This window comes from Ammospiza caudacuta, chromosome 17 (genome assembly GCF_027887145.1).
Source record: "Ammospiza caudacuta isolate bAmmCau1 chromosome 17, bAmmCau1.pri, whole genome shotgun sequence".
Taxonomy (NCBI): Eukaryota; Metazoa; Chordata; class Aves; order Passeriformes; family Passerellidae; genus Ammospiza; species Ammospiza caudacuta.
Genome location: NC_080609.1, coordinates 13,875,856 through 13,888,604, shown reverse-complemented (window position 1 = coordinate 13,888,604; position 12,749 = coordinate 13,875,856). Strand labels below are relative to the sequence as shown.

At 43.0% G+C, this 12,749-nt stretch overlaps 1 protein-coding gene across 1 annotated transcript in view; it reads right to left on the bottom strand.

Moving 5' to 3' along the window:
• Window positions 1-12,749, bottom strand: part of SDK1 (sidekick cell adhesion molecule 1) — a 381,148-nt gene that overhangs the window by 57,900 nt on the left and 310,499 nt on the right. Inside the window, exons 28-29 of the mRNA XM_058815791.1 lie at window positions 11,351-11,449; window positions 2,355-2,549 (exon numbers count right to left, since the gene is read on the bottom strand). Coding sequence (XP_058671774.1) covers window positions 2,355-2,549; window positions 11,351-11,449 — 294 coding nt within the window. The remainder of the gene's footprint in view (window positions 1-2,354; window positions 2,550-11,350; window positions 11,450-12,749) is intronic.

Sequence of the window (12,749 nt, the reverse complement as noted above, 5' to 3'; positions counted from 1 at the left end):
CTCAGTTCTGCCCTGATCACCAATGTTGACTATTCTGAAGTGTAGATTCAAAGCACTGCAGGAGAGGCTCTGGAGAATACAGCCACAATATAACTTGGGATCTATAAATCACAGGCACTACTGCAAAATGTAAAGATTTATACTGGGACTAACCAAGGAATTTACAAGGGCAAGAGTGACTAATTTTGTTAATTTTCAAGAGAATTTTTGTGTCTGTCTACCTTAGTATCAAGGTCTATGAGGATATTAAATACATCTTTATTAACAGGAATTAGATATCTTTTCATTCTAGAATATTTATTGTCATATATACACATTTCAGGTTAATTTCTTGTTAGCAAAATAGCTGCACTGGATAAATTTCTTTATCATCCCCTTTTATAATTCTTGCTGATGTGAGAAAACACATTGTTGTCCTTATACTTTATATGAGATCAGTAAACTTGTGGTTCCAAAGCACGTAGAAACCCAGCAGAGTTGTCCATCAAAAAGAGAAAGGGATCATGTTACACAGTGATTTGGGTACTCAAGATAACCCTAAAGCATTGATAGCAACAAGGGGTCACTGTTCCCACAGTGCAGCTGGGAGTTCTGCCTTGAGCTGTTGTGCATCTGCACAGTCTGGGGAAGCTCAGCACATTTTATTGAGCAGGAGAGGCTCTGAGCTTTGAGAATTCACATTTTTTGGCATGGTGGGTTTTTTTTTTGGAAGCCTCTACATGTCAGGCTTTGAACCTCTCCTTTGACAGCAATCAGACAGGGTGGGAGAAACCTTGAGCTGATAAATCTCTTTGATGGACAGTAACTTTAGCAGAGGCACTTCCAATTTCCTAATACATCTCCAGAGGTTCTTTCTCTGAGGATTGCACTGTTATGCACTGGGAAGGCTGCACATGACCTGCAGAGCTTTGCCAGAGGGAATTTTAAAACCAACCAAACAGGCCAGAAGTAGTTGAAATGCACCTCAGAGGCTCTTGGTTTTGGTAGCTGAACATCAACTTCTCTTCTTAGAAATGTTAAAAGAAAAATAATGAGGAAGACATTGTTGGCAAATACAATGGGAGATCCTTACTCTTGCAATAAATGATGTGCAAGGTGTAGACAGGACTTTAAACAAATGATTGCTTATCAGGAAGATTTTAGGAATTAAAAGCAAATGTCATTGGTTGTATTATGGCACACCAAGAGCAGGCCCACAAGAACATGCAGGAATTCTAACAACAGTTGAAAGATGTCTGTGGAGGTCTGGTCTGGTGACCTGCTGGAGTGTGCTCTTCTCTGAACTGTGACTTTTATAAGGCATGGGAGTTGTATGGTTCTAGTTTTTGAGGGAGAATTTTACTCAAAAAATATCAATATCCAGACATAGCACAAAACCCAGTGGTGCTGGTAGAGTTACTCTGGCTTGTTTTGATTTTGCCAGCTCAAGAGACCAGATACATTCTTTACAGTGGAACATGGCCTATGTGCAAGACCAGAGAAAAAACCACACTCTGGTTCTTCACCAATATCCAGCAATATATTCTCTTTTAGCTCTGAATACAAAAAAAATTAAAAATCTTCATGCACAAGTAGAAAATGCAAATTTTTAAACGGAAGCTCTACAGATCAGTTCTAAAACTGGAGGAATGAGCAGTTCCTTGAGCCAAAGCATTAAAAACAAGCAGTGATGCAGAGCAGATCCTGTAATACCTTACACGTCTTTCACATTTTGGTACATTTGGTATCAAAGCATCTGGTTTCATTTACACACACATATAAATGCCACCTTCTAGATTCCCTTCAGAACAGAACTTGCCTGGAGAGTCAGGATGCAAACAGCCATTTAATGGCTGATGCAAGAAGCAGAAAACGTCTGGGCAATCCAGATGCAAAGGCTCTGCTGGAGCGTGTGGCAGCGAAAGGCCAGAGTAATTACAAACACATTAGGTCAGGGCTGAGGCACAATGGAGGAGCTGTGGAGAAATTCTGCAACACCACTGCCTCTCATTTTGCGTTCCCTAATCAATATAATTCATCCATCACTTACTTTCTTAAGATTGCAATCTTTCTAGAAAACGAGAGAGCTAAAAAAAAAAAAAAAAAAAAGAAACCCATTTGACTGCAAAAAGAGGCTGCACATGGCCAATATAGCAGCTGATGGAAAAATCAATTCCAACAGCCCGGCAGGTTAGAAGAACTGTGTCTCATAAAAGTCTGCCTTGCTTTCTCAAATCATGATGCTGCCACGGACTGGAGCAGGTTTATGGGGTGAGAAGGAGGAGGTGCAGCCTGCTATTAAAATCCCCCAAAGCGCAGTGCAGGCTCCAGGGCAGGCACAGAAATTCCCTGAACCCACGGCTGGCAAGCATTACCTCGTTTCTCAGTGGTGATCACCGTGGCTTCCAGAGGCTCCCCCCAGCCCTGCCTGGTCTTGGCAGATGTCCTGAAGATGTAGGCTGACTCTGGGCTCAGGTCTGTAGCCGTGAACTGCCGGACTGTGGAGCCAACCTCCACCGTGGTGAACTTGTTGGGGCTGCTGCTGGCCAGGCGGTAGGCAACCTGGTACCCTGCAGGCAGAGAGGGGAAAAGGCTCAGCTGGCTTCTCCAGCAGGGACAAAAGAGCACCAGCACTATTAGTTTATCCTAATTGCATGCTTATCTGAAGAGAGAAAAGTAATTTACTGCCTTTGGTGTTATACAGCTCTGTTTTTTGGCAGATGCCACACACCTTACAAAGGAAATCACTCGCACACGAGGCTCTGCTGGATACAACTGCCATGAAACTGAGCTCACTTTCCATTCCTAAGGCCAACAAGAGGCAAAACTAGTTTAATCCTTCCTGGGCATTCTAGCACCTTTTTGGAAAGCAAATGAACAACGTTGGTGCAATGTGTCACCTGACTGAGGTGGTTCAAAGCAACGCTCCAGTTCCAGCTTTCCAACCCACGCTCACAGGTTGTTCTGTCCTCCCCCAGTTTCAGCACTGGCTCAAATTCAAGGTTCTTCAGCTGCAGCAGCTAGATTGACCAAACCAGGCAGCCTTCAAACTGCTCCAGTCAAAGCTTGCTCCTCCTTTCTGCAAGTGCTTTTCTCTCAGCAGTGAGTGCCAGAACTGCCAATAAAGCCGCCCTCTGTCATTCAGCATCGCTGCCCTTGCCCAGAGCCTGAGGAAGAAGCCTGCAAGCTCTGTGGTCCTGCTTCATCCAGGCAGGTCTCAATAATCAATTTTGCTGATGCCTGTAAGTGATAACCCCCCTTCCATCCTGCCTGACAATCAGGAGCTCACAGTTTAGCCTGGGTTATTAATGATTCCACTGTACAAGGAGGGTTTCCAGGGTTCTTACGCACCACTAGCGACAACTGTCCCCCAAAGAGGGTCTGCCAAATGTTCAAATCTATTCTGTAAACCCAGCAATTCAATCAGGCTCTCACTTCTGGAGCTCAATGGTAACTTCCAGTCCAGCATCTGACTTCCAAAATCAATTAATAGCAGAACTGATGTGGGGTTTTTATTGCCCAAGCTGAATGTATGATTAAATGCTCCACGGACTTACACAGCCAACAAATCCAAATCAAACCAGCTGAAAACAAAACAGTCATGGCACAGTTCTGCCAACCCTCTGCTCACCCTCTGAATGACAAAAGAGGTCTGCAGCACCTGAGCCATCTCTTTCTCATGGAATTAATATCCCAGCTAGAGTTTGAACTTCCACCACATCTTGGCTGTAACAAGACCAAGGGGAGCCAAACCTGGCATGGTTCATTTGGGAAGGCCAGTGCATGAAATCTGAGGGGCTGATCTTACCTATGGCTATTAGAGAAAACCCAATGACATTTATTTCCCACTGTGAATATGCCACAATTGCCACATAGCCACTCACAGTAAAGGCCTGGATTTTGTGCAGCCCTTGGAATCGATGCCGCTCGCGTGTGGCACACTCTGCCACAAACAGTGGAATTTAATTGGGATACAGATGGTATTAATTTTGTTGTGCTGACTCTCACAGTGCCACTGATGATGCACCAGGGTTTCCTTGTCCTTTCTTCCCTGGCAGCTGTTTGGGGACATGGGGCAGCAGCCATGGTTGCTTCATGTGGAAGAATTTGCACTGACAACTTGAGGAGCGACCCAGCTTTTCCGAGCACTCATGGCTTCAGTCCCAGCTCCTCCAGGCTGTGGTTGGTTTAATCCTACAGGAACATTTCCACAGCTGGGTGGAGAGCTTTAGACTTCTTCAAAGGCTGGCAATAATGTCCTATGAGGAGTGCCTGAGGACTTTGGGCTGGTCTTGTCTGGAGGGGGGACCACACGGCTCCCTGAGGAGGAGGTGTGGAGAGGGAGGTGCTGATCTACCAGGGTGGCAAAACACTGGTACAGAGGTGGTGGCTGCCCCATCCTTGGAAATACTCCAGGTTTGTTAGACATGGCTCAGAACAACCTTTATTAGTTGAGAATGTCCCTGCCCTGCCCATGACAGGGGGGTTGGACCAGATAGCTTTCAAGGACTGCTGCTAACCCACACTATCCAGGTGCTATGATCTCCCTGGTTGGGACACGTGGGAATGGCTCAAAACTGCTTCAGCCAAGGTTAAGATTGGATATGAGGAAGAATTTATTAACAGAGAGGGTGGTCAAACCCTGGAACTGCCTTCCTGGAGAGGTGGGGAGTGCCCCAAGCCTGTGTTTAAAAGCCATTTGGATGAAGCTCATAAAAATGCTGTAACTTGGTCAGCACTGAACTGGTCAGGCAGCTGGACTTAATTATTGTAATAGGTGCCTTCCAACTGAAATAGTCTGTTCTGTTCCATTCTGTTCTAATCAATTAAAAAGTCTCCTGATTTTTCAGTGCTCCTGAGTATGCTTAGATCCCAGCAAAGTCTTGGGGTCTTACACTTTCAACATTTCATTTTTTCACCTGCAAATTATCTCCTTTTATCCATGGGACTAGTTCTTCCATTACTGGTCCAATATATTTTAACAAAGTATTTCTGTACCCTTAATGCTGCAATATTTTGATCTTTTTTAAAAGTCCACAGAAAGACAGAGAGCAACGGGGAGAAGGAACTGATATATATGATCTTTTTTGTTTATACTGATGTGAAGAACGTGGGAGTGAAAACCCCAGTGCAGGATCTTAACAAGGAGGAAAAAATAGTCAAAGAAAAGCACTGGGGAAATTTTTACAGAAGCAAGAAAGATGAAGGAAAAAGCAACTAAGATGGCTAAAGAAGTTTGATAAAGGGATATAAGACGCAAAGAATAAGACCTGGAGGGAAACAGAGAACATTAAAAGAATAGAAAAGTTGATTTATCTAGTTATTAAAAGATAAGTATGATATCTGGGACATATCCTTGTTGAGTAATTTCCTCTCTTTTCTAAACCTTTGTAAAATATGAAGTGTAGTTAAAATGTAAGGGGGGAATAGAAAGATAACTATTTACTACTAAATGGTGGCAGTCAGGCTGGAAAGCAATTACAAACACACCCAGATTAGGCAAAGGAACACATACATATCTAGGCCATTACAATATCTTACACAAGAGTGGGTCTGTGGCTAGTGAAATAATTAATTTAGCTGTGAGAAAGAGGAAATCACTTGTCACAGCCTGTCTCTGTGACAGGCTCTGCAAACTCCCTTTCCTTGGATCTCTGTGAAAAACAGCACCAGCTTTCACTGTCCCCTCCTACATCTGCTGTTGTCTCAAAGTCTGAGGAAATATCTGTTTTCCTGGGTTTACATGACCAGAGCCATCACCTTAACAGATTTCCTAAGAAACTCAAAACCTCCATAGGTCTGATTCCAAGGCAAATATCCAAGCTGTACACCTGAACTCAGCTCACTTTTATTGCTACCTACAACCCGCCTGAGAGACACCCAGTACTTCAATCTGACCCCCTGCATCTCCTATTAGACAGTTTGGGACAATGAGGATCCAGACTGGCATAAAAAGCATTACTTTTACTTTTTCTGAGTGGCACAGAAGACTCAGTAACTTAAACTACAACTTGGATAATAACTAGGGCTAATGCAAGATCAAAAAGATAAAATTATTAAGTTGATGAATTTCAGCAACAAGGGATAGGAGAAGAAAGGAAATGTTAAGTGAAATCAAACGAGGCAAATCAATAGAGGTAAATGGAAAGTGTTCAAAGAGAAATTAATGTATGCTCGAGGGCTATAACAGGCAATTGCTGCAGTGGAGGAATGAGCAGCTTCCTTTTCTTGCTAGATTATGACAATAAGATGTTGCAGATATCTGAGGAAAAAAAATTTAAAAAATCAAAGGCTATGAATGAAAGTATAACCTTTAAATGGTTATTGGAGCAAACTTTTTGAGGAAAGGAATATTTTACAGAATGTGAAATATCTGGATGGTCAATAAGAATTCATATTATCTTCTTAACTTTTTTGCCATATAGCATTAGATCCCAAATCCCTTCTGCTATTGGGAGTGCTGCCACTCACCAGGCCAAAACAGCATTAAAAACGCTCCCGAAAAGACCACGTCTTCAGGAGTTTATTTATTCATTGAAACTTGGCTTATTTGTCACTTCAGCATCTTTTTGAGCTTTTTGCACAAGTGCAAGCAGTTCCATGAGCTGCACACTTCCCAAACTCAATAAATGGCAGCTGCCTGTTAAACGTTGGGTCACCGCAACACAGCCGCCGGATTCCCCGAAGCGGCAGCGGGAGGGTGACAACACCCCATGAATACCAAAAAGCTCTCAAGCTCATCACCATACAAAGCCCTTCAAGAAGTGACAGCACCCGTTGGTGCAGGCCACGGTGCAGCAGAGATACAAACAATTATTAATTTGTCACAGAACTCGGGGAGAGCTGAGCGATACCGCGAGGTTACGCTCGGCACGGCGGAGCAGCAATCCGGTTTGTTGATTTTCCTGCTTATCTGTTTTAGGGCCAGCGGGTGTGCAAATGCAGCCCGGGATCAAAATAAGAATTTGCAAACATGGATTACATCCAATTTTCGTTCTAATTCTCAACTGAGTTCTTACACTTTTTTTTTTTGCAATAAGCTCCAGGTAAATGCTAAATACAAGGATACCGTGAGGAATACTAACCAGGGCCTGGGAGGATGTGGGTTAAGCTCTCGTTTTCAGGGGGAGCTCATAGCTTGAAGTGCACAAATGCACATTAATGCCTCATTTATCTTTAATAGTATTTGAGGGAACTATGTGGGTGCTGGCTGAACTGAGTGCAGAGAGGAAGACAGAGTGAAACCTCAGATGGTTGGAGGAACATTCCCAGAAGGAAAAAGGGAAATATCTCACAGTCTTGCATGGTAAAATATTTAAACAAACAAACAAGTGGTTTTCCCTCTTGGTGCTTGCCAGTATTTCATCCTGCTAATCTCTCTCTGAAATGCTAGAACATGTTTTTATATAGATTACAAAAACGTTAGCTGCAAAGGTGCGTGTATGCTCAGAGGACAAGGCAGCCAGAGCAGGAACATTAGTTCAAAGGCTCTGAGTATAAGCTGCTCTTGCAAAGCAAGTGGTTTTTCTTTTGAGCCCCAGGAGTGAATAGAAGGGCAGCACACAAAATTATGTTCACTTATTTTTCCCAATGACTCCACTTTGGTGCACTTGACCAGAGGGATGGAGTGGTGTTTTGGAGGTTCATTATAGTAATGAGATGTAAAAAGTGTACAGGGAAAAAATAAAAACCCCAAACTCCCCAAATTTGCAGCCTTTCCTCAGAACGCTACACACAGTTTTTATCTATTTTTGAAGCACGGTTCACTTCTTAGGAAAGATCACAGAAGTACCCAGCATGAGCAATTTTCCCTTTTTCTCTCTTTGGCAGCTAACTACTTCTTCCAGGAACCTCAGTGTTTCTACCATTGAGAAAATAAAAGTGAGAACTATGGAATAAAGACAATGGACTTCAAAGAGGTGGATGGGGGGGACTGGCAGGTAACATCCCCCTGGGAAGGAATTCTAAGGGAAAAAGGAATCCAGGTTAGCTGACCATTTTAAGAGACAAAAAATATGGTACAACTATTCCAACACAGACAAAAGATGTTAAGAGGCCAATATGTTTGCATTCAGAGCTCACTAATGACCTGAAAATCAAAAGTGAATTGGACAAAAAGTTGAAACAGGACACAGGTCTATGGGAGTGTATAAATAGACAGCACAGGCATGTAGGGACAAAATCAGAACGGCCAAAGAGCAAAGTGAGTTATCACCTGAAGGGAAGCAAAGGCAATGAGAAAGATTTCATAAATACATTAGAAATCTGAGGGAGACAAGGAGAACAGGTCAGCCAGCAAGAAGAAAAGCAGCAGGAAGAAAAAAATGAGCACAAGAGAGGTGAGGCAGAGAGGGAAGGAAGGCTTGTACCTGCATTGCTGCATTTTCACACACAACAAGAAGTTGGTGCTGACAAGATCCTCCACACAAATTAAAAGTGACAACAATGTAAGTAGGGATGCAGGCTGGAATGGAGAGCAGGTTTACGAATATTTAGTTAAGCTGGATGTAATCAAGTCAGAAAGGCCTGATGAAATTTGCCCTGCAGAGATGGAGCCATCTCTGAATAATTAGCCATTCTCATCTAGGACTTGTGGACAACAGGTGACATCCCAGAACATTACAAAAGGGCAAACAGAGTACACCATCTTTTAAAAGGAGACAAGAACGACTAAAGGAATTATGGACAAATCAAACTAAAGTTCAATACACAGAAACAATCTGGAAAAAAATATGAGTCAATATACAAGCATCCATGAGGATAATAATGTGCCAGGGAACAGCCAATATCTGTTTGATTGGAGCAAATAATAAATATCAAATAATCTGTTTTCCATTTTGACAGTGTAATTGGCCAGGTGGGAAGAGTAGATATGATCCACATTGACTTTGAGTAAGGCTTTAATATGGTTGCACACAGTCCCACCAAAAGCAAACACGGAATCTAAGAAAAACATCACATATTTTGAAATGAATGCTTAAAATACAAAATGTTGTTATCAATGATTTGCTAACAACCTGGGAGGACATAGCAAGCTCTCATGAGACCTCATGAATGAGTCTGGTCCTGTTTAATACTTTCATTAATGAGCTCGCTGATGGAATTGCCAATCTGCTTGCAAACTCCAAAAATGAAACCAAGCCGTGCACACTTTAGAGGACATGAGTGTCATTTAAAGAGATCTGGGTAATGAAGAGAGATGGGCTGGAATCAGTGAGATGAAATTCAATAAAGGCATCTGCAAATTATCACACTTAAAGAGAAAAAGCTGAATGTTCTTGTAAAAGGAGGACTGGCTGACCTGGAAGTGTACTGTGGGAAAGAGCAGGAATGAACAGTGGGGCATGAACTGACTTAGTTACAGCATCAGAGTAGTCAAGGACTGAGTGAAGTATGCTGGGATGTCTTACTGGGCATGGAAAACATTGGAAACAATGGTCTACATGATAAAGATGTTAAAGATTCTTTAAGGGACAGCTTTTCCCTTTCCTTCCACCCCTGTTTGCATGATTTTATCATCACCATAATGGTAATGAGCAAGAACCAGTTGTGGAGGGGATGCACTGCACCAAGCACTCTGCAAAGACAAAATAAAGGAGAGTTCCTACTCCACTGCTCTTGCAGCAACTCCAGCAAATGAGGCTGAAAAAGTGCAGCAACGTGAGAGGTTGGAACACGGTTGGGGGAGCAAAATGTCTTTTGTGCTTTCTCATCACTCCTATCAAATGATTTTTCTTTCCTCCTTAACCACATCCTGTGACTCAAATCTCAATCTCTGCTGAGAGCAAGTTCTAGGACACACAGTTCCTTAAAAAAAGCAACAAATCAAACCCACAAGACAACCTGGAGGCCAAACTTCCTTGAGCTGCAGAGAAACCCTGCGTGGATCCATCTCTGGCAGCTCACCACTGCCAAGCTTCACACAGACTCCTCCTCGTGCTCAGAACATCCTGCAGAGTCTGCCTTTGGATGCTGTTTGATGATTTCCCTGTGTCTTCAGATGCCAGGATCACTTTGGTAAACTACACACCTGAGCAAACACTTTGAGTTCTTGACTCAAGATTTCAGTGCAATGCAGGATGAGCTCTGTATTTAAAGCAATGCCACCTCTGCAGGAGCATTTGAAGCAGGCACCCTCCAGCCAGCAAGGAAGGCTTTAGGGAATACTGCTGGAAGCCAACACATGAGCCTGAATGATGGCAGTGAAATTAGAAGCAAAAAGGCCTGGCAGACTGAGTACTAGATAAAAACAAAAGCTTTTGCTTCTGTTCTCAGAATTGTGACACAAATCTTTACTCACCAGCCAGAACTGCTGTAAAATGTGTTCAGCAGCAGCAGAAAACACTAAATTGCTTGGTAACTATGAGCTGCGTTAATTTTAGAGGCAGGAATGGATTCTTACATTGTAAAAGTCTTCACACTTTAAGTGCAACAGTGGCTGGTACACATATTGCAAAGGCAACCCAAGAGTTATGAGAGCAGGAAGGTGAGAAGGTTTTCTGCAAATTCCTGTCATGCCTTGCTGCCTCTCTTTCCCTTGATGAAAGGGCAAATAGGATTTAACTCCTCATGACCTGTCAGACATATTATCTCAAGGAAGCAATAAAATGGAAGCACACATAAAACTGAAACATTGGGCGTGTCTGGCAAAGGTGGGGAAAATCCAGGTCTCCAGGCACTTTTCCCAACAGTTAACCAAACAGGTTACCAACCCAAATGCAGATGGGAGGAGAGATGACACTCAGACACGGGGCCTTGAACAACACCAAATTCTGGCTCAGGAAATGTGGTGGTGTTCACAGGGGTCCCAGCACGAGGGAAGAGAAGAGAATATTGACTCCATGTTTCAGAAGGCTGATTTATTATTTTATGAAATATATTATATTAAAAGAAAATTATCTATTAAAGCTATACTAAAGAAAGAGAGAAAGGATTTCGTCAGAAGGCTAGAAAGGAATAGAAAGGAATGATAATAAAATCTTGTAACTGGCCAGAGAGTCAGAGACAGTGGGACTGTGACTGGTCATCAAGTAGAAACAATCTACATGAAACAAATCAAAGATGCACCTGTTGCATTCCACAGCAGCAGATAATTATTGTTTACATTTAATTTCTGAGGCCTCTCAGCTTCTCAGGAGAAAAATGCCAGCAAAAGTATTCTTCAGAAAATATGTCCATGACAAGGAAAACCCACAGCATGGATCCCTGCAGACTGGTCCCCTCACCACAGCCCCTCAGCTGACAGCAGCACATTTTCTTTTCTTCAGCCAGAGATTTACTTATGTGCAAGGCAAAGGAAAACCCAACAGCTGTAGCTTGCTCTGATCTCCATCCCTCCACTCCCAGGCTGGGGTTTGCTGCTCCCCCTTACCCAGGATGATCCCGTTGGGCTCCTCGGGCGGCTGCCAGACGATGCGCACGGACGTCAGCCTCACCTCGGGGAACACCATCCTCACAGGGGGCCCGGGGGCTGCAAGGCACACAGAGGGCATGAAGCAAGCACTGCACACCACAGGGATCACTTTCTGCACAGAGTGAGCTTTTCTGCTCACTCCGTACAGAATTACAACCTAAGTTGTAGCTCTCCGATAGTGGTTGGAAGCACCTGTGCATGTGCACAATATAATTTACTCTATATATAAATATACATTCTGTCCATGGATAAAGGCCTCCAACACCCTCAGACACCAAACACGTTAAAGACCAGTGCACCCTACACTGACTTTTTACTGCACCGTGAGCTCTGAGCTCTGTAGGATTTTTCTCACTGCAGCATCATCTCTGGTGTAACTGAGAACACACTACGAAGCAAGGCACCAAGCTGTCTTTACAGAGAGTTATATAGCTGAATCCACTTCATACCTGTTTGAATTCAATAATATCCATTCCTTGTGTCATCAGCACCAGCTTTGAACTGCTTCCTGACTTTACACTTGCATTTTAAACACTGAGGTGTGAGCAGGAGAACCTGAGGCAGGTGAGAGGCACATTAACACAAATGGCGCTGACCAGCCCAGGTTCAAGAGGTGAGGAGATGCTAATTCATACATTACCATCCATGAATTTTCCCCTTCAGCACAAATTCCACCTGCATTACTCCTGGTGATACTTTTAATTAAGTTGAGCCCAGAGGAGACACAACATATTTATGTCAGGGGTATGGAGATGGAAGAACAATTAGTTTCATTTGCCAACATGCACTTAAGGAGGGAACTGCTATAATGGGGTTATCCAAAACAAACAGTTTGAAGTATTTCTCATTACAGTCTGATATGTACATTTCATTGAGTGCTTTTCTCTCCCTGCAGAGTTCTGCTAACTGTAACTTTTCTTATTTTTCCTTTCAAAGAGAAGCCAGGTCCACACACAGAGGGTATGCTGAGAAAAAGGCTAAAAAAATGTCAGGGAGCTGTTGTTCCTGTTCCTGACCCCACATGCTCCCACTCCTTCCTCCCCTGCACTGCATGGAAAATGTTGCGTTAAGTCAGAAGTCTGAATGTGTTTCCAGCCCAATCAAATTATCTTAATGAATTTATTTGTGTAAACCAATGTTTATCCATTATTACTTTGAAAAGATTTTGATGAGAAAGACAGAGACTTCAGAAGCCTCTCACACTGATCTCAACCTATTTATTCCTGAAAAGGTGATGAAAATAAAAGTAGTTTTAATATCTGCAAAGCCCAAAAATATTTCAAGAATTGAACCAAATTTCTGTACAATTCCATCAGCAGGAATGCTTCCACCACACCAGTGTGCCTCGGGGAGTGCT